This window comes from Pelobates fuscus, chromosome 5, assembly GCF_036172605.1.
Source record: "Pelobates fuscus isolate aPelFus1 chromosome 5, aPelFus1.pri, whole genome shotgun sequence".
Taxonomy (NCBI): domain Eukaryota; kingdom Metazoa; phylum Chordata; class Amphibia; order Anura; family Pelobatidae; genus Pelobates; species Pelobates fuscus.
In genome coordinates, this window is record NC_086321.1 from 345774354 (window position 1) to 345796837 (window position 22484).

General features: G+C 38.0%; 1 protein-coding gene across 4 annotated transcripts in view; it reads right to left on the reverse strand.

Annotated features, from left to right (window-relative positions):
* TNKS (tankyrase) overlaps window positions 1-22484 on the reverse strand; it is a 215470-nt gene that overhangs the window by 14683 nt on the left and 178303 nt on the right. For all 4 annotated transcript variants that reach the window (XM_063455837.1, XM_063455835.1, XM_063455836.1 and 1 more), the window contains exons 16-20: window positions 22147-22366; window positions 21602-21711; window positions 16902-17090; window positions 14014-14251; window positions 10624-10706 (exon numbers count right to left, since the gene is read on the reverse strand). In XM_063455837.1, the coding sequence (XP_063311907.1) occupies window positions 10624-10706; window positions 14014-14251; window positions 16902-17090; window positions 21602-21711; window positions 22147-22366 (840 nt within the window). The remainder of the gene's footprint in view (window positions 1-10623; window positions 10707-14013; window positions 14252-16901; window positions 17091-21601; window positions 21712-22146; window positions 22367-22484) is intronic.

Sequence of the window (22484 nt, forward strand, 5' to 3'; positions counted from 1 at the left end):
TTTTGCAAACAAAAACATATAAACTGTCTCCCTTTCCCCCCCCCCACAAAGCAATACAATTTCACATTGATGGCTACAATGTCACATAATCATCGACAATGTAGCCCACAATGATTTAGTTAATCTCATAGAAACTTGCATTCTTCAATTAGTACATTATTGATTCAGCATAATGTTTCTGTAATTACAGTTCACATTAGAATAGTAATAAAGAAGCTAGTGAAATATGCGTACCACAATATTGTAAAGCCAAACAGGCTACTATAACCCCCTTTTTTTTTTACCATCATACTGCCCTATTGTGAACCCTAACCATGTCCACCATGTTTTTTAACCACTCCCAAACCTGTAAAACATTAGATATGTCCGGAAATGAGGCAGGGACGAGGGGAGAATAAGGTTTTCTCTTGCAGGGGAGCTCCAAGCGCTGCCGGCAAGGGTAGAAAGTGGTCGTGTCTGTTGACAGCATGCAGTGTGCACAGATGACAGACATCATTTTTGAACATAATTGACATTAGGCAGTAGCTGCCTAAGTCACGGGAGCTGGGGTGCAACTAGTCCCAGGCACATACGTGCAAACATCCCTGTATGTGCAGAGGTATGTTCTAAAAGCAGAAGTAGTCATGGTGGTTGGAGTCTGTGGGTACTGTTAGACATTTTGTTCAACTTATTTATAAAAAAATAAAAAAATGTTTTTTGACAAAACCATAGCTTTTTAGGCACCTAAAGTCCTCTGCTGTCACACAGATAATGAGGAAGTAAAGCAACTTTATTTGTCCAACCATGGATGACAATTATTATTGTTATGTTATTATTTATATAGGGCCAACAAATTCCCCAGGGCTTTACAATGGGTGGACGAACAGATGTAGTTGTAACCAGACAAGTTAAACACAAAGGAACAGAGGGGTTGAGAGCCCTGCTCAATGAGCTTACATGCTAGAGGGACTGGGGTAAAGTGACACAAAAGGTAAGGATAGTATTAGACTAATGACAGTTGCAAAACAGGAATCAGTTGGGAGCTATTAACAGTTTACGCTTTTATGAATAAGTGGGTTTTTAATGATTTTTTTTTTGAAGGAGTGGAGACTGGGTGAGCATCTAACGACAATGACAAGTTATTCAAAACCTCTTGGGATTAAAGCTCCAGTCGGTAGTTGTCTTAACCTCAACGTAGCAAAACTCAAAAGAGGCAATTAAAATACTATTTTCTAGCAGTTAGAGGTTACGTAATACCAAGTTAGTTATGACAGGTGTACTTTAAACCCTCGTGGCACTGGCTGTAAATGTTCCGTTATGTGAGTCCTACCCTTCCTAAAAATTAACGTCAGATCGCCACAGTTGCGGTAATTCGTGTAGTGTATGCTGTTGCTGGGTGCCTCGGTGTCCAAGGCAGAGAAGCAACAACAAACTGTCCCAGACCACGTGAGTGAGCTCTGTAAAAGCCAGTGCGGCTTCCCTCCACCTTGTTGTGAGTTATGACGTGGAGAGACAGATAGTTGTGATACGTTTTCTCCTTGGGTGCTAAATAGTATTATAAAACCCCCTTCTTTAAAAAATATTAACCCTTTCCCTGCTGCAAGCAGTAATCACAATACATATAGGATACTGTGATCAGATTTTTTTTATTTTTTACTCTGAGGGGTTACATTTATTTTCATTTTAATATTTTTTTAAATTGGTGATTCAGTTAGCTGAGGTGGGTGTAAGTTAATGGGGGGGGGGAAAAATACATTATTTGGTTAAAATGTATTTGTACATTATGCTTAGGACGTTTGGTGCGGAGGAGAACTAGAGAATTTTATCGGCCTACAGAGTCAACAGACAATGCCTCAGAGGGTGACTACTTTTTGACAGACACTGCAGGACTCTGCGTAGAAAGCGCAGATTCCCCAGGCACTTCTCATGGCGCTGATGACTGGGTACCCCTAATGATCACACCTGTCACTCCTGGAATTCATGCTGCCTTGTCTCATTGCGCACAGGATTTTATGCAGGTATTCTTGGGTGATGATATCTTAGGGGAGGTGGTCACTCAGACTAACATTTATGCCCAGAAATATCTTGTACAAAACCATGAGTCTCATCGCTAGAAAAGGAAGCTTATACCCTACCAGTGTACCAGAATTGAAATTGGGCACTAGCCAGTGACAATTCGAAAAGGTTATCTGCAGTATGATCACCTATTCAAAATACGTTATCTAATTTCCTACTTTAACAAATAATTTACTACAATTTATACCCCCTTTGCCCCACTCTAAAAAAAAAAAATATTTGCATTGATGAGACCCTGATGAAATATAAGTGAATACTAGGGTTTACACAATACGTCCCAGGGCATTCATCTGTTTATATAGATAACCTTTAGAATAGCATCCCACTACTTAATATGCTTCACTGCTTTGAGACTGTGGCCTGTGGCACGATCTGAAAAACCAAAACTTAAAAAGGGGGATGGGAACAGCTGCTTTCGGCCAGGATTAACAACAGGCTCTAAAGCACAAAGATAAAATGGTGGTGTTCATCCAAACGATAATCCACAGTAAACACACACATAAGGTCGCTGTTCGTGGTAGACTGGAATCTTACTGAGTGCCAGTCTGCATTAAGCACATGGGGGAAGTTTACTTGTCCGATCAACTGCCACAGCCATACTTAATCATGCAAAATACCAGGGCATGGTATTAAAAAGTGGGCATTTATTTAATGCAGATGGCAACTTACAACTTGAAAAAGACAAATGCTGAACTGAAGTGTACATTTCTGGGCTGCTCACTGAGTGCTAGAGCGGGGAACAATCAGTGAGGACTAGCAGCAGAAGAATTGAGGCAGGCCACGTCTGCTGCCAAATTCCACCAGCCCCCCCCCCAAAAAAACACTAGAAAAGGTGCAGGACGTGTTACCAGAGGGGAATAAGAACTGAAACCTGTTTTTATTGCCATGATCGCCTCTCTCAGCCTTGCCTTTGCATTGGGAACAGTTTTAACGTTTTCCCACACTTAGAGCAAATACATTTTGGCATCTGAATGCAGTTTATATATTTGTTTGTGTTGTTGTTCTTCTGTTTAAAAGTCAAAGGACATTCAGGGCCACGAAGGCTAATAAAATTCTGACCACTGACTATTTTAATATATTTTACAAAAATTCTATTTACCGTAGTTAATTGGGGTAGGTGGTAGTTGGTGGGAATTTGGGGGATTTATTTTACGTTAATTAGGTGTTAAAAGAGTAAAAAAAAAAAAAAAAAAAAAAGGCAAAAATAGAAAGAAAATGTTATTTTGTTAATAATGTTAACATTATTTAAAGTTCTTGTGTAAAAAGTTCAAAATGCTTAGGAAGTTCAGTACTGGGAACTATCACAGAATCAGAGGTGACAGACTGTACTTCAGAGTTTGACGCAGATTAATGTGGCAATTAAGATTTGCCTGGTTCTGAAGGGCCCAGAAGATAAAGAAATTCCTCCTCTAGCGTTGCCCGTGATGCAGATAACTGGATAACCCCTGATAATTGTAAGCCAAATATTTCCTCTTTAACAGCAAATAGTAATTTGCTTGTTCATAATTTGAATTGATGAGCTGCTTATATTTAAAAACAGATGCGGCCTTTGAGAGGTAATTTGCAATCATGAGCTGTTAAAATGCTCTAAAACGAAACATAGGCAAAGCATCAACATTCAAATATGAAATGGGTATGTCTCAAATTATCACTTTCAACATCCACAAGTATCCTGTGGTATCTACTTTAAGAAATGGTAGGCCTTTGTGGGATAGTTTAAATTAGCAACCTGCTTAAATGCTCCAAAATCGGACATGTACCCAGCGTCAAAATACAAAGTTTAGAGAGGGAGGATGACGACACTGAAATGTCGGTCTCAAATTTTCCTCTTCAACATTCAAATTTACCTGGCAAAGGTACACAAGGGGTTATTACTGTACTAAAAAGACATAGCTGAAAACATATGAAGTGTTGTACTGCCGTAGCCCACATAAGGATTGCAAAATATACAGTAAAATCTCAAATTGTGTGTCAAAAAGGCAGATAAAATGCTTATTACCACTTGGTACCAATTAGTTAATAAATGATCCCACGCCAAGGTTCAATATATGCCCTCTGAAACACCTTTAAAGAAATGGTTGGCCTTTGTGGGGTAGTTTGAATGAGCAACCTGTTAAAACGCTCCAAAATGGAACACGGACCCAATTTTACCATCTATGAAAATTTATCTTAACCCTTTAAGGACACACGACATGTGTGACATGTCACGATTCCCTTTTATTCCAGAAGTTTGGTCCTTAAGGGGTTAAATAGTCAAGTCTCTTATCACAAACTTAAGTCAGCTCCATTTCCTATGTCAAGGAGGAAGTTAAGTATTGTGGTAAACTTTATGACACAGAAAATGGGATGGACTTAAAATGCTCCTTTGGTCAAAGAAGGTCAAGCATAGGAAAAATACATAAGAGAAAGTAGTCCGTACTTTGTCTTATGTTTTTAAGAAAACTAGATCAGAGAAGAAGAACATAATCTGAGAGAGGAAGATAAAGGAAACAATAGGAGAAAGGTAAGTTTGGCATGACAGCGCCAAAAAAAATGCCTGTGTCCTTAAAACAAGGACGGTTACTGTCTAGGGACTTTGAAAAAAAACAAACTCCAAACTGTGACATCGCCTGAACCTGTCCCTCGTAGGCACGGCCATCTTCTTCCAGTGGGACCTCTTCAGCAAAGTAGTCCCTACTTTGTCTCAGTTTTGTTTTCTTGACTGGACTGGAACTTCAGTGAAAGTCCTACAGAGTCAAAATGAGTATTTCATAAACATTCTACCTTCATGTAATACTCATTTTTCGGGGGGTGCAAGATAGTGTCGCTTTATGTGCAAAGTTTAATATGAAAGTACTTTTATATTGAATGAATGAATTCCCAATTTCACAATCACACAGGAAATGTCCCCTATTCATATGGATTTATTCATTACTCAGGCTACTATTGTGCACTACCGACCAACTTCAATAGGATTCCAAGAACCATAATAGTAAAGTACTAAAGACATTACTTTGTGTTCTATAAAATGGAAACTGTACACTATTTTGTATTTCCAGGTGTTTTGGCAAAGACTTGGCATTGTTTATGTAATGACTTTTTTTTTTTCTTTTTCTAAATAATCTTGTAGGAACAGACCCAGATTTATTCGCAAAATTCATTTGTGCCTGCTGGGAGCATCAAAATCTCATTGCTATGCAGTGCCACGCAGAGACAAGGGCTCAACAGAATCAGGGCTAAATTAATTGTCTTTCAGCAGGCTGTGGACAGAGATCTAGAACAGAGAAAAGGGGCTGCATTCAAAGACTGTAAAACAGAAAAATAATGGTATTTGTGAATTAAAGGGACTTTAGCACTCAATCAGCCTGTCTGGTCTGTTAATTTTACATTGAATGTCTATGTAATGTGGTTAAAAAATAAAATGCATAATTAGATAACAAAATGTGCTATTTTCTATGCAGTGGTGGCATGATACAATTAAGCGCAAATCTGGGATTTTATTGTACACAATCAAATTAGGACAATATAACTGATCAACAGGTTTGTAATCCAGTTAAACTATGTAAAATTAAATTAGCATTTTATAATCAAATCTCAACCAGCAAGTGCCATTCTTAATTTGACCCTGTAAAGATCTGTTACCATAAAGTAACTATGAAAGCACACGGTGCCATAGGTCTGAAGTACACCAGACATGGCTGCGTGGAGGGTTAAGCAAAGAGGAACAGATTTTACGGACTAGGTCTAGGTGGTAGGCTTTCAATCATGTTCATTTGTTTTTTCAAACTTTCCCTTAAGAAAAATAATGGAAGTTTAGTTACAAAACATGGTCATAACTTGCATAAATGCTCCGCAGTATCAAAGTACTCCATTTTGGGCAGGTTCTATTCCATCTATAGAGTAAAGGATCACTACAGAGTCAGAAACACAAACATGCATTCCTGACCCTATAGTGTTAAACCCACCATCTCTGGGCCCCTCATGCCTCCATAAATATAGCAAAATCTTACTGTATTCAAGCCTGAAGCTGTAAATCTGCATGCTGTTTGCATCAGAAAAACAAGTAGTCTGCTGACATCATCAGAAGTGGTAGCCTGATCCAATCACAGTGCTTTTCCATAGGATTGGCTGAGACTGCCAAAGAGGCAGATAAGGCATAGAGATTAATTAAATCAATGAATCTCTATGAGGAAAGTTCAGTGTCTGCATGCAGAGGGAGGAGACACTGAATGTTTGAATGCATTTTAGGCAGCCATAACCCAGGAAGGATCTCAAACAGCCATCTGGGGAGTGGCCAGTGAAGTTATCACTAGGCTGTAATGTAAACACTGCATTTTCTCTGAAAAGACCGTGTTTACAGCAAAAAGCCTGAAGGTAATGATTCTACTCACCAGAACAAATTCAATAAGCTGTAGTTGTTCTGTATAGTGTGCCAGCAGCAGCATCCTTGTCATGTACTCAGAGTATAGTCATTCTAGGGTGGGGTGGGTATAAGAATACCAAAATGGGGTCTGGTACTCTACCTTTATGAGATGCTTTGCCTGGGTTTGAAGATATTTCAATGGCGAAACACTTAATTGTTGTGTCTAAAATTTACCAGGGGCACGGGAATTTCTCTGAAACAGTACTATTTTCATTTTCAAGGCTGCAGGGGGGGCTACATCCATGCCCCTAAAATTACTTAAAGGGGACATGCATTACTTGACTTTTTTTTTTTTTTTAAACAGAATCAAACACTTTTAAACAAATAAACAAAAAAAATAAAGGAAGCAACAAATGTAAAAGTATATAATGAACATTTATCAACTTATAAATTGGTATTGCGTTATTGAGCATGCCTTTCAGTTAGGGGAGATTCTTCAGAATCACCCCCTTCTCCTCTTACACACCATCACAGTATCAGACTACCGTAGTTAACTAATGAGAGAAACATGGCATCATTGTGCAGCAACAGGAGAGAGAAACCAGGCACTACAACCTGCTCTGTATGATCACACTCCCTCTCCTCTTTCCCTGTTAGGATGTTGTAAGGTAAAGAAATCTTCCAATCGAACGTTTGACTCTGTCCAGCATTCCTAGGGATAGGACACTGATTGGTTAGATCAGTGTCTCACCACCTGGAGTGGTTGTGGAAAGCATAAGAAAGAAGAAGGTAAATATGAACAATAATCCTATTTACCTGTTTTGTTTTGGGGGTTTTCAACCTGCAGAGTGAGGCAACGGTTTCATTCAAAACTAAAATGTTTGCATAAAACATAGACCACTTAGATCATACTTTTAAGAAAAACTAATTAAAAGAGCTTGAAAAAAAATAATAAAAAAAATAGAATCATATTGTTTTTATTGTGTTACATGTATATATATTTATTCAATAATGATGTGGGCTCATCTGCATTAGGCAGTTGTGAGCAGTGGTCGCTCAAAACATTTTTTGTATTTAGTATTCCTACCAGGACATGTATATATATACAATTGTCCAAACTGCTGATTAACTGGCTAATTCTAAAAAAAAAAAAAAAGGGTATCTTTATAATAGAGACTGTTGGTAGACCCAGAGGGCACTGCACATCAATGTGCACCCAGAAATCTACATCCCTGACTTTGGGATCTTAGAATATAAATCCATGTTGAGCTATCAGACTGTATGAAATGGAAAAATAGTAAGGGCATGCTTTCCAATATCTGACATGATTTAACAATGCTTAATTTTATTCTTGAAAAAACAGATTGATGTCTAATTTTTGGATTTCAGTAATTGTGGTAAAAGTAAAAATATAAAATATAACAATGCTTTTTTTTCCACGGGATGAATTAATATTTTATACATTACTCTCATAGTAGTACATGTTTTCTATGTGACATAATGAAACCCCTGTAAAAGAAGACTGTGGGTGAGCATTGTTATTGCGTTTCACATACACTGATAAATAAGATCCGTTCTATTATAATAATCACTTGTGCAATGTATCCCATATTACAGGATTAGAAAGGGAGGCCTCCACTATATTTTCCTGTGATCACCCAGCAGACTTCCATTATACTGAAATGTATGAGAGCAATCTGAATGATAGGGGTCTGTCTGATTACACTACATTTCGGTTTCATTATAGTGGACGTTTGGAAGCATGGAAATAACTGCAGAGCTATTTACCGAGACATAACACTGAACTAGAGAGGACAACGCCGAGTGATAAGAATATGCATGGGTGAACCAGAATTTTAAACCTGTACTTGCAATGCACAACATTCTAAAGGCAGCAGCCAATTGCTGGCAGATGTGAGAGAAATGTTATGCAACTATATATACGGGTAAATACAAATTTTTTTTTCACGTGGATTAGGCCAAAATTATATAAAGTAAGTCTGTGCAAACATGAATACGCTAAAGTGAATTTAAAATTTCATGTCAAAATAGTGGTTCTCAAACTTTTTAGGATCAAGGCGCCCTTAATATTTCTATACTTTTTCAAGGCACCCCAAATTAAAATTTCTAGGTTCTATTTCTGTACAGCGCTGTGGCATTGTTTGGTGCTATAGTGTAATGTACAGTGTTGGTGTTTGAAGGGGTGCTTGTATATAGTTTGTGTTTTAATACAGGGGTGTGTTTGTATGTGATGTTTGAGTTTGATTGAAGGGGTGTGTCTGAATGTAATGTTCACTTTTTAATGTGGATGTACATTTGTGTGAAGGGGTGTGTTTGTATATATTTTTTGGAGTTTGAATGCAGGAGTGTGTTTGTATGTAATATTTGTGTTAGATAGGAGGAGTGTGTTTGCTTGGATGTATGCACGCACACTACCACATACATACATACTTACATAGATATACATGCACATTAACACACAGAATCATAGATACACACACGCACCCTGACACACACAAACATTGATACATGCACACACACAGACAATTTTTTTTTTATATCTCCAGCCACCCTCCTGTTAGCTTACCTTGTATGTGTAGGAGGGTGGCTTGGAGTCCTGCAGGCTGCTGTGTGTGAGGGGTCTGGAGCAGCTCTGGACTGCTCCTCTCCCTTCCGCGCTCTCTCTGCATAACGCTGAGAGGAAGTGACAGGCTGTTATTTCCTCCCAGCCGGCCTACATTACAGGGGCCCGGTCGCGGTCTTAAAGGACCGCGGCACCCGACCGGCCACTGCTCAGCAGTTATGTTTCCCGGTGGTATAATGATAGCACTGGGGAAACATTACGTGGCACCCCTGTGTGCCTGTCGCAGCGCCTCAGGGCGCCACAGCACATGTTTGGGAACCGCTGGTATAGATCATGACACTGCCGCCTCACAGCACAATTATCTGCCATTTAAGAGTTAAATCACTTTTGTTTCTGTTTATGCAGCTCTAGTCACAACCTCCCCTGCTGTGACTCAAATCCAACATGAAAAAAAAAATGGTTTCATTTTCACTCAGATCTGACAGTGCAGTGTGTTTATTTTGGAAGTTTGTATCTACTTCTGTGTTAATTCACCTTTTACCACACACAGGAGGCGCCTGCAGGCTATTAACAGAGCATGATAGACATAAGAAATTCTAAATTAAATACACAGTGCAATAAATTAAGTTTAAACATTAGATCTCTCTTTACAGGGAATGTATATGGAGACTGTGCAAGACACATGCAGGGGTGGTGTGGCTAGGTCTGCATAAACAAAGTGACTTAATGCCTAAATAGCAGACAAATTGAACAGTGAGACTTCTTTAAGCTAAAGTTGTTTTGGTGCTTATAGGTGTCCCTTTTGACAATTCAGCTGAGATGCAATCTATCAAATAAATTGAAAGATTGATGAGATGTACTGTTTATATTGTAACATTACTTCGCTAGGTATTGCAAGTGTGCTATTTATTTTGCAACCAAACAGTATAGTGTAAAAACTGTAAGGGAACGTATCTATTTCAGTCTCCAAATGCAACTTTCAACAAGCCTCCCTCACGGACATATAATAATTTCTGAGGTTATGTATTTCTGCAGATCAGTGTGAAAATACTTTTACACCAAACCAAAACTAGATGTGTTCTAAATAAAGGCAATCTTGAAAGATACATAATTTAAAAGTAAACTTACAAAGGTTAAAAAGAGAAGAAAACAAACACAGATGAGATAGAGAGGTGGAAGGGCTGTAGAGAGGGGACACACAAGACTCCCACATTATGTCTGTTGGCAGCGTGCTGACAACAAATGTATTTTATGCACAGACTTTAAATTCAGAAAGCACACTAATGCCCACTGCCAAGATCCTTAATCTTTTCGACAAGACGTCAGCTTCCTATTGGTGATCCAGATCCCACTAGCTTCAGAGCAGCTATGGGTTTGAATAAAATCTATTTTCACTATTACTTTAAAGGTTTCATCATTTCACATTATCAGTCTATAAAAGGCAGCTTTGGAATGTACCACTTTAAGTGCCCGTCAGCTCTCAAGATTTAAACTCAATTTCTCTGAAAATGTTCAAATTCTGTTCAAAACAACACATTTTCCTCCCCTAGATTAAAAAAAAAAAGCTGTGTCCAGTTCACTGTGAAATGTAATACTGCTGAGCACCTGTACAGATAAACAGTCGTATTTCGTCTGCTCCTACCTGTTCAGTTTCAAAGATGTCCCGAAGGTGCTCTAATCCCAGGCTCTTCAAAAACTGATTGATGTTCATGTCAAGACCCACAACTGCAAAAGAAAAATATGTAACAATATAACTTCTGGCTAAAAGACACCTGGAGAATCCAAACTTGTTTTATAAGCAGCAAGTTACAAGCCATAAAATACACCCTGCAAATAATGTACATGAAATGTGATTATATACAAATAATTAACACTGAAACATTGATCATCATAAATCATTATACTGTTTCCAGATAAAAGATCCTGAGTGTCATTGATCCAGTCTATTATCCTGGTATGGTAATAACTGTGAATATCAGGCAATGCCTTCATCAACATGGCAGTACTGTCCTTTTATTTTTAAGAGGCTAAATCATGGACATCATGTGATAGATATCTCAACATCTCAACTCCTACGCTACTACCCAGGCCTTACCTGTGCTACAAGCCTTGCTCATCAGTGGTGAATTTCTACTTCCCAGGGTTACTCTTTTACTCATCAATAGCTAGTTGTAAGTGGAAAATTTGAGCCTTGATATATATCTCTAAATGGTTATGGTTCGGTTTGTTTCTAACAAACAGTAAACATTAAATATGGAAAAGGAAGTGTGCAGTGTTACAAATGTAATACTCTATGCATTCTGAACCCATTGGGGAAGTAATCAAACTACAGTAAAACTTTGATCATCAAAGAAATTATCTAGTTCTTACATTAACAGTTCACCTAATGATTAATATGGGAACAGAAGTCACTGAAGAGCACATAAAATACCTGTTACAGCTTCTTCAGCCATAAAAAAAAAAATTCACATATTGGTAGGCATGGAATGGTTTAGAATTTTTTTTTTTTTTTTAAATGTGTTGGAGAAATAAAAGGCCGAGCTGTTAAATGATCGATTGTTTCACGTAATACTATAGAGAAACATATGTTTGACTTTGATCCAAAGAACATTGCACGAAAATAATACTGCTATCATGACCTTCTCTTTAAAGAAATAGGAAACAGAAAAAGAGGATTCAATGCTTAACATACATACACTAAAAGGCCTATCTGGAATCTAAAACAATTCCTTTACCTTGAATTTTTATATACTGAAAGGACAGCATTCCATCAAGAACAATGCTTAAGCATACCCTAAACCTCAAATATTATACTCTCTAATACTTGGTCAAACAGCAATACATGGCCTATATCTGCTTTATATATTAATCAGCCAGAGAAGTTCCAGTGTTTACTATTTTCATTAAAAAGCATGTGTACCAAACATTGCAGCAACTTTAACCTCAAAAAGCTTTTAAATTGTGATTCAAATTTATAATAAAGCTAATAGGACATTATTAAAATACAACGGCTCCGGGGGGGCCTTGTTTTTGAGACATTGAATTTACAATAGCAAGTAATAGTGAGTGACATAATATAGGCAAGAAGTGGAAGACATGATGTAGGAAATCAGAAAAAAAAATAGACTGACTAGTATCACCTTTAAATTAAATCACAGGAGAGCTGCAAAGAATGCAATCAGTGTATGCTGCAATCAATCCCAAAATGCAGGCAAAACAGCATGGCTGTATTATCTACCTGAAATGATTACCGTATATACTCGAGTATAAGTCGACCCGAATATAAGCCGAGGCCCCTAATTTTATCCCAAAAAACTGGGAAAACTTATTGACTCGAGTATAAGACTAGGGTGGGAAATGCAGCAGCTACTGGTAAATTTCTAAATAAAATTAGATCCTGAAAAAAATATATTAATTGAATATTTATTTACAGTGTGTGTATAATGAATGCAGTGTGTGCGTATGTGTGTGTGTGCATGAGTGCAGTGTGTGTGTGCATGAGTGCAGTGTGTGTGTGCATGAGTGCAGTGTGTGTGTGCATGAGTGCAGTGTGTGTGTGCATGAGTGCAGTGTGTGTGTGCATGAGTGCAGTGTGTGTGTGCATGAGTGCAGTGTGTGTGTGCATGAATGCAGTGTGTGTGCATGAATGCAGTGTGTGTGTGCATGAATGCAGTGTGTGAATGCAGTGTGTGCAGGGCCGGTGCAAGGATATTTGCCGCCGTAGGCAAAACAATTTTTGCCGCCCCCCCCCCCCATATGTCCTGACTTCCCCTCCTCCTCCCTCAGTGGTCCTTACCTCCCCACCCCCGTGTTCCTTCACTCCCCCCCCCCAGTGGTCCTGACTCACCCCTCCCCTAGTGGTCCTTACCCTCCCCTCCCCTAGTGGTCCTTACTTCCCCCTCCCCTCCCATAGTGGTCCTTATCCCACCCCCTCCCTCTCATAGTGGTCCTTATCCCCCTTCTCCCTCCCATAGTGTTCCTTATCCCCCCCCATCCCTCCCATAGTGGTCCATATACCCCCCCCCTCCCTCCCATAATGGTCCTTATCCCCCCCCCTCCCTCCCATAGTGGTCCTTATCCCCCCCTCCCTCCCATAGTGGTCCTTATCCCCCCCTCCCTCCCATAGTGGTCCTTATACCCCCCTCCCTCCCATAGTGGTCCTTATACCCCCCTCCCTCCCATAGTGGTCCTTATACCCCCCCTCCCTCCCATAGCGGTCCTTATACCCCCCTCCCTCCCATAGTGGTCCTTAACCCACCCCCTCCCTCCCATAGTGGTCCTTATACCCCCCCCCCCCCCCTCCCATAGTGGTCCTTATACCCCTTTTTTTTATTATTATTAAAAAAAAAATTATTATTTTATTTCTTATTTTATTTCTATTTTTTTTTTCGTCCCCCCTCCCTGCTTGATATATGGCAGGGAGGGGGGCTCTCCTTCCCTGGTGGTCCAGTGGCAGTTCAGTGGGGGGGAGAGGGGGGCTGGCAGAGCTGTACTTACCTTTCCTGCAGCTCCTGTCAGCTCTCTCCTCCTGTGCGCCGTCCGTTCTGCTCTTCTGTCAGCTCACACTGTAAGTCCACTGGGAGCTGACCGAGGTGCTGAACGGACGGCGCGGAGGAGGAGAGAGCTGACAGGAGCTGCAGGAAAGGTAAGTACAGCTCTGCCAGCCCCCCTCTCCCCCAGTCTGTATTATGGCAATGTAAATTGCCATAATACAGACTGACTCGAGTATAAGCCGAGTTGGGGTTTTTCAGCCCAAAAAATGGGCTGAAAAACTCGGCTTATACTCGAGTACATACGGTATTCATGAATTGAGAGAAATAGAGCATCAAAATGACAGGCGTCTAATGTTTAAGATTATTTGCATAATAGTTTCACAGATATTAAAAAAAAAAAAAAAAAAAAAAAAGACACCATGCTAAACACAGAGATATAGAGCAATTTATAAAAAAAAAAATCAGAATCAACCTAAACAATAAAAAAATCAGCTGTTTATTAGTATAATGTGCAATATAGAAATTAAACATTATTGTACCTTCTCCTTCTTTCCTTTCTGTTCCTGCCGCACCATCGCCTGCATTTGATGCCCCCCCAACAGCCAGGTCTGCCAGGGGGCCTGTTAGGTTATCAATACTGCTGGCAGCCGAGAGACATGAAGGAGTAGAGGCTGGTGAAATGATAGAGGCACTGACCACTGTAGCCTGAGGTTTGAAGCAGCTAGGTAAAGCCTCAGGAGGCATTGCATCTATCAACAATGCCCGTATATCATCTGCCTGCAGGAAAAGAAAAAAAAAACTTTAAAAACATTTTAGATGCCATTTTTTTGGGGTTTTTTTTTTTTAAGACATATTTGTCAGTATTTCAAAGAGGTTTTGATTTTGTACATCTCCACATATTCTCAAATTAGCATTTTCATTTGGATAGTTGTGATGACTTTTAAGCTAAGTTAAGGTTGTAATCATTGCAAGTAATCAAGACCGCAAGTGTATCCTGACTACTGTCCAATTGGCAGCCTAGTGAGAGCTGGTGCCAAAAGACCACAGATGCATGAACTAGCTGGGCTGGGAACAACAAAAGTCATTGGTTACTCTTAGATAAACATTAAACAATAATCTTAATTATTGAGACATTAAATTCTCAATGAACACATGTTTACATGGTGACAGGATATTAAATTCAACAGTGTAGAAGATATGTATTAGTACTGATTTTTTTTTTAACAGAATACACATTTTATCTTAATGGGATTATATGTTATTATTATTTTAAATAATGATCTGTTTGAATATGTGATGTTCTTTGCTATCATATGAAAAACTGAAAGATAGAAAGAAAACAGACAAATCTAATTGGCACTATTCTGCTGCTGACCCAATATATATGGAGGAATCGTGGAAAGGCTTTAATAACAATGCAGCTCAATTCTTTTTGTGCTCTAATGTCAAATAACGGATAAACATTGGATGAACATTTTGTTGGCAATGGAAACAATTGTTTAGTTGGCTGCTCAGGTTTGAAGGAATGTAGCAACATTTCTAATTATTTGGATTCTATCTGTTTTAGCACTGCTATCAATATCGGGAGAATCGGGGCTGTTTGGTTATGCCACTTACCTTATAGTGCTGTGCACCAGCACATATATTCATGTTAGAATTTATATTTCATTTTATTGTAATATAGAGCTTTTTTATTGTACAGAATATGTAATATCAGCAAAGTTAATATTGCTAAGCTCAATTCGAATATACGCATAATGGATAAACTCCACTAGTGGACTGACTTATGTTTGAGCCAGTATTATCGTGAATATTACTTTTTAACTACATCTTTTGCCTCAAAGAAGTATAAAATACCAGGTTATTCTAAATAGCACTTAAAGGACCACTGACGTTTTCCAGGGCACCACTTCTCAGTTTCTCTGTTTTTAGTAACGGCCATGTTTAAATTGTAGGGTTAAATCGACCTCTAGTGTTTGTCATACTGACAGCCACAAGAGGTGCTTTGGCGGAACTGCAGAGTTAAACTCCGTCACGTGAAGTGGAAGTCCCCATAAAAAAATTATTGATTTAATGCACATTTGCATCGGGTCCCAAATGCCCCAAGGTAAGCAGCATCAGTGGAGTTTCAGTGCTGAAAAAAGGCAAGTAAAATGTATTTTATTATTATTATATATTTTTTTTTACAAATGGGAAGGGGGGCGGGATACAGCTGACACTTTTATTTTATTAGGGACAGGAACACTATAGCGTTACCTTGATCTTCTTAAAGGAATGTTAACAAATGAAGCCTGTTTAGATTGTAAATCTTGCAGTGGTCAGTACGATTCAATTTAATGCATGGAAAACACTAAAAATGCCTCTGGACAAATAAAGGCAGTCTTACAAATCAGGATGCCAGATTTCATCTCCTCTGCGCACACAATACCAAATTAGACCACTTGATCTATATACATTAAGACTATGACTTTCGGTGCTATGAAAGTTTATTGAAATATGTATTATATACACAAAAAGATCACATGAATAGAAGAAAGAAAAGTCTTGTTATTTGATTAAAATGTACTTAATTATTGCAAAATATGTAAAATTTTCTTTTAAAACGTAATCATTTGTTTGTTTTAGTATCTGTGTATACCACTTCTATTCAATCCCACTCTGCTCCTTCAAATTAGGAAAATAGTCTATCAGCATTTTGGCAAACAAATGTTTTTGATCTTCTATTCATTTTTATTTGAACAACAGGAAGCCAACGACAACCCAAATCTTAAAGGAACACATCAAACAACCAAAACACTCAGAAAACAGGTCCTGTTACTTCCTGGTTGTTTAGCTCAGTGGAGCTAAACTCAAGAGGCAGCAATTGACCAGAGCACCTGTCTTCTAAAGACTTCTCATTGAGCTGAATTGGAACGTCTGATTGGACAGTCAAAGGCTGCGCTGGGGAATATGGGAAGGGCTGGAAAAGGCCACAGACAAGAGATCTGCAGCTTTTGCAAGCGGTTTTTTCACATACCCACAAAAAAAATATTTTAAATGCATGCATGATTTCATTGAAGGTACACCTACTAAATACTGATTTTGTATGTTTTTCTGCATGCGGGCAGTAGAGTGTCCTTTACATTTTTAGTATTTACAACAGTGTACATTGTATTACACTACCAAGGTGCCTCGATGACCATGGTAACCAAGAAGCAAAGGATATATATATATAAATTATAACTACATTTAATTTAGTTTACTTTGCAGCACCGCTGAGAAAGTTGCACAGAACTACTGAATTCCTATCATCCACTTATTGATAAATCTTTCAAATCTATCAACAGAGAAAATTAATAATTGGTGACTACATTAACCATGCAGGGGAAAAGGTTAAAAGTTTGCAAGTAACACAGGAAATAAACAGCATGTGTCCTATCAAACTTACTGTTGCTAAATCTAAGGGCGTTTGGCTTTCCTGGTTCTTCATCGTTGGATCAGCACCGTGAGCTAAAAGCAGAGCGCAGAGCTGTGTCCGTCCTTTCTGCGCAGCTTCATGTAATGGCGTGAAGGCCCATTTATCGGTAGCATTAACACACGTGTTATATTTGATCAGCAAGGCTGCAATGTCTACATGCTGGGGGCAAAGACAAAACATTTCTGTAAGTCATAAAAGTCAGATGAGTAAAATATGTTAACTCTAAATATGTTATCATTTCATTAAAATAAAAGGTGTATAAATATAATAATAATGAAATTGTTTCTTTACTAAATGTTCACCCGTAGGCTTGAAAATATTTAAAAACAACATTTGTTAAAAATAATTTTTACAAGACAAGCTGACCAAGTATAGGCTCCTGAATAATGTCACCAGAACAACTACATCTATAGAGAAAAGGCAGTACACTGTCTAGTAACACCTATAGTGGCCGTCACTCATCAACAGGCGCTAGAGGTGCTTTATGGGTCAGCGTCTCCACACTCTGCATGGAGGTGCTGAGCGTTCCTCATAGAGATGCACCGATTCAATGCATCTCTATGAGGAGATGCTGATTGGCGCAGTACGGCATTTACCACTCATGCGCAATAGTCTTCTAACAGAAAAGCATTGGAATTGGCTGAGATCGTCAAGTCACATGATCGGAGCCGTGGAGGCAGAGAAAAAACATTGTGAAAACACAATTGAATGAAAAACGAAGTTGGCCATTATATAAAATCTCATCTATGAGTGCATCATTAATGGTTTGTCATCAGACAATCACACTATAAGGGAAAACAAAATAATTATAGGATTCCTAAGTACTATAGATATCGAGTAGGAATACTGTACCACAGTCCTCCCCTTTCCTACTTATTTTGGGAGCAGCAAGAAGACAATACGAGAGAGAAGACAAAAGAAGGCTCCTTTGTTGCATAGGACTACTATTACTCAGGTATAGCAGTCAAGGTGACAAAACTTGACAATGGGTGGAGCTTAAAGCAAGGTTTTCTTTCAGATGCCAATCACATTTATCCACACTCCATCAGGTTAATCAATCCCACAGAAGGGCAAACAGGAGACATCATGGCAGAGCAGAAAATAAAAGCTGCACCCAGATATTGAGATTCAGCATAAACAATAAATGAAAATAAAGGCAAGTGGCAAGGAAAGCTGTTAAATCATTAAGATTCAAGGGTAGTTAGGAAAGCAAAACCCTAAGGAAGAAAAAAAAAAAAAAATGACTGGGCCACTTTAAAAACCAACACTAAAATACATTTATATTATTTTATGTACACTTACCGGTTTCTTAATTATCCACTTTTCCTAAAGAATTAACCTTTGTAAGAGGGTAATGATTTGTGACAATGGTTGGAAATTCCCATGTCTCACTGGCTGGTAGTCATGACCTTTTCGGATGCAGCTGGGATATCAGAGTGACCTTAACCGAAATATGCACCGGCCCAGTAATAAGATACTACAGCCATCTTACTAAACCACCTTTAAAAAGCGGGTAAACGGAGACAGATATATACAGATATCCACCCAGAATCATTACATTGTGAAATGAGGATGTGTTATTTTGTGAACTACAGGTAATTTCCGTTTTGAAGTCTCATTGCTTTCAAAGCCACAGAGCACAGCACTTAACGGCTCATTTGCTGCTGTCTCATCTGTGCAATACAGGCGTACAGTCTGCTACTTCAACATTAGGAACATCATTATTTCTAAACATAACTATAGGCTTTATAGGGAAAAAAAAAAAAAACGTATTGTTGCTGAACTTTAAAAGGAAAACAATCTCACAACTTTTTCCTATTCTCAACAAATGTAATAAACAAAACCAAACCACACTCTTTAAAAAGGAAACTGCAAGCACCATAACTATGTATACTCCGTGTATAGATTGTTTAGGAAGGCCCCTTGTCATTCTATTCACACAAAAACTTTGTATAACAAAATGAGTGGTTTCTGATTGGCTGAGCCACTTCCTGGTCTGGACAGAGCTGTCTGCAAACACTTAAACAAGAGTAAATTCAGGATGGTTACATTTTCTGTAGTCTTGCAATGTTTAGTACAATATTTAAACACTCATACAATGCTTAAAAAAGTGGGGCCACATACAGCCTGGAAAAAGAAACTAAAAAAACACTTGCCATGGCCGGGAGCTCGTTTAGATTGTACCCCTCCCTGAGGGCAGTGTACATGTATACATTGAATACTGACAGTACAGTCCTAGAGCCTTAAGTATCAGCATTTACCAAGGGAATACAGCATAAATATGTACATGGCACGATTGTATTCTACGGGCAGTTTAATGGGACTGTCCCAGCACATCATTCATCCTGGTGTCTTTAAAAAGGGAGGTTTATTTTTTGGGGGGTTGTTTGTCATTTTAAGAAACAGTCAGACATTTAAAAAAAAAAAAAAAAAAAAAAAAAAAAATTTTTTTTTTTTTTTTTAAACATAACAGATATGTGACAAAAATGTAAATGCCTAAATCACACACTTATGCAAAAATAAATAAATAAAATCTAATCTATGATTACAGTTTATGCAAAGCAGTTAGACTGTGGGGTGGAATAGATTCTGCAATGAAATGTTAAGTACGCTTTCAAACATTGAACATATTTTTGGACTGTGCTCATATTTTCTTCCACAAAACGGAAGAATGAAACTCCTCATGTTTACCAATATTAAAACGAATAGAAATTCAACCGTCACATCACCTCTGATTCTCCATTAGTATCCTGGAATCCAGCAAAACAACATAATGTAGACATTTTGAGTTAATGTTATTCAAATTTGTGAGCTCAGCAGAGCTGAACTGTGTACTAAATTCACTTTTTCCCATTAATATCTCATTAACAGCAGACTGCAAAAATGGAGAAACACAAATACATTATATTGTATATTTCTTAGCGTGGAAATAAAACAAACCAACAAACCAGCCATATTCTTTAAGTTAAACAGCTAATTGTTCACAGTAAACATGCCTATTGAAAGCGCATCAGTGCTAGTTTGGCATTAATGGATCCCCTCTATATCTCAGATGATGTGGGCTACATTTCTCACAATGCTCAGTCACCCTGAAGGCTAGATGACCAACATGAGAAACGTCATATAGAGACTTCTAGGCTGCCAAGGCGAGCCATCACTGGCACAATACCTAAAAAATGGGGAGAACATAAAATAACTGTGCCAGGTATCACGACAGCTATAACAGGGACCGAGGCAACAATGAGAAGCCTTTTATGACATTTGCAGCAATGTGATTATCTGATCAGTAGTTTCACAATGTAGAGAGAAATCCACGCACAATTATAGAAAATAATTCCAATTTTTAATTTGAATAATTTTAACACTTTGTATACGCAATGCACAACAACAAAAACAAATACTAGAATATGTATATCAAGTAGGAAATACAAATGTAGGAGAATCTAAACGCAGCAAAGGATAAATGAAAAGACAATCGGACAGTGGCACTGAAAATTATGTCATCAACAGATACAGACACATCCACAGATATACATCTTTTTTTAATTCTGAATATTTTTTTTTTTTTTTTTTTTTTTACAATTTTTGTCCTATTTATTTCACCAATCGTTTCACTTTTTTTTTCCCCTCAAACATTTTACTAGGAGGCAGTCTTCCTATTGATGGACATATAAATTCAAGATGTTTGTTAAAAAAAACAAAAAAGAAAAAGAAAAATTATTTTTTTTCGAGCATACACTACTTTTTCTTTTTAGTGTATAAAAATGTCAAGTACTCATTGAGGCTATCCCCTACTGGATTTACTAACAATATTTTCTCATAATTACCAACTATCTGCCTAGTTATCCTTTGCTGTGTTTAGATTCACCTACATTGGTAGTTGATACTTTATAAACATATATGATTTGTTTTTGTTCATTGCATATACAATTTTTTTTAAAAATAATTCTAACAAAAATTGGAATTATTTTCGGTAATTGTGTGCGGATTCCTCTTTCTACTATGGGTTTATATTCTTTTTGCAAACCTCTGTGGAGTGGGTCTGTTTTTATCCTGCATCTTTTACTTTTATCTGCATCATGGTGGTGCATTTTAGTATATAGTTTCATTTTAGTTTTTTCCTTTTGAACTTTCTTTGTTTAATAATGCGCTCAGTCAAACCAGTGCCTCGGCTTCATTATGCTGTGATGATGCTGAAAGAAAATATTTTAGAAAATCCAAAGGTCCTGATGAGGAGGTGCCTCTAGTGGCTGCCAATCTGCTAGACACAAAAAGTGTGTTTTAGGAAAAATTAAAATACACTGGACTTCCTCACATGCACAAGGGCGTCCAGTGTCTTAAAATTCTCCCTAGTAAGGCATTGATTCAATGGGGAGGTAGAGGGTTACTATAGTGTTAGGAATACATCTTTGTATTCCCAACACATAGTGTTCCTTTGAGTTGCGAGGATTTTGCCTTTGTTCTGTGACTTTAGTTGCAGATGGATAGTTTTTATTTCTCATATTTTTTTATGAGATTGCTAACCATAAATAGGTTCCCATCTATTTTTATATATAACAACAGTAATACAAACAGTCCTCTTCAAATATTATGTTACAAGTCATTGACCTAATTACATGAAAGTAGGTTTTAAACTGTAATCCTTGGCAATATAATGTTGCATTGCTTACCCCGTATGATGCTGCATTATGTAAGGGAATTAATCCTCCTTTGTCTTGTGCATTTACATCCGCTCCATGCTCTAGGAGGTACTCTGCAACTTCTAAGTTGTTGTAGCCAGCTGGGTAAAACAAATCAAAAAACATTTAAGAAGGGAATGAAATAACGATAGGACTGATCGATCAACAAAACACTTCTAGAATGACACGTGTACAATAAAGTAGTGCAACTTCAAATTTAAATACATGTTAAATGTATGCCCCTGTACTGCGGGCAACCTTGCAGAATTTTTGTACATGCACCAGCTAACAAACCATTGTAAGTTACATTTTGTGAGGATAAGCCACGAAAAAGACCCCTTGAGGACCGAAAACTCATCTCTTAAACAAGGAACATTTATATTGAACAGAAATACTTCTAAAAGGCAATGGATACAATGTTAGTCTAAATAATAGGCACACACATCTTCTTTATACAAACATACATAGACTATATCATGCAATAATCAAAGTGACAACTGCGGAACAAATCTACCAAGTAGAAGTGAAAGGCTTACCTGCTAAATGGAGAGGTGTTGAGTTCCTTCCCTGGGTATCCCTACAATTAATGTTTTCTTGTGTGCAAAGTTTTTGGACTCTTGCTAAGCAGCCTTTTTTTGCTGCGTCAAGCAAAGCAGCGTCACCTCGTAGTAAGTCCTGAATATCTGTGTCTCCATCTTTCACCAGATCTAAAGGTGTGTTCCCATCTCTATTTTTCTTTGTTGGATCGGCTCCATGCTGTACCAGAATGGACACAGAAAACCATTATTTCAACATTGCACATGGTATAAACATGTTTTCAAAAACAGTGTTTGCTATGGCAAAGCGGAATCATTTGTTTTCTTTGCGTTATATT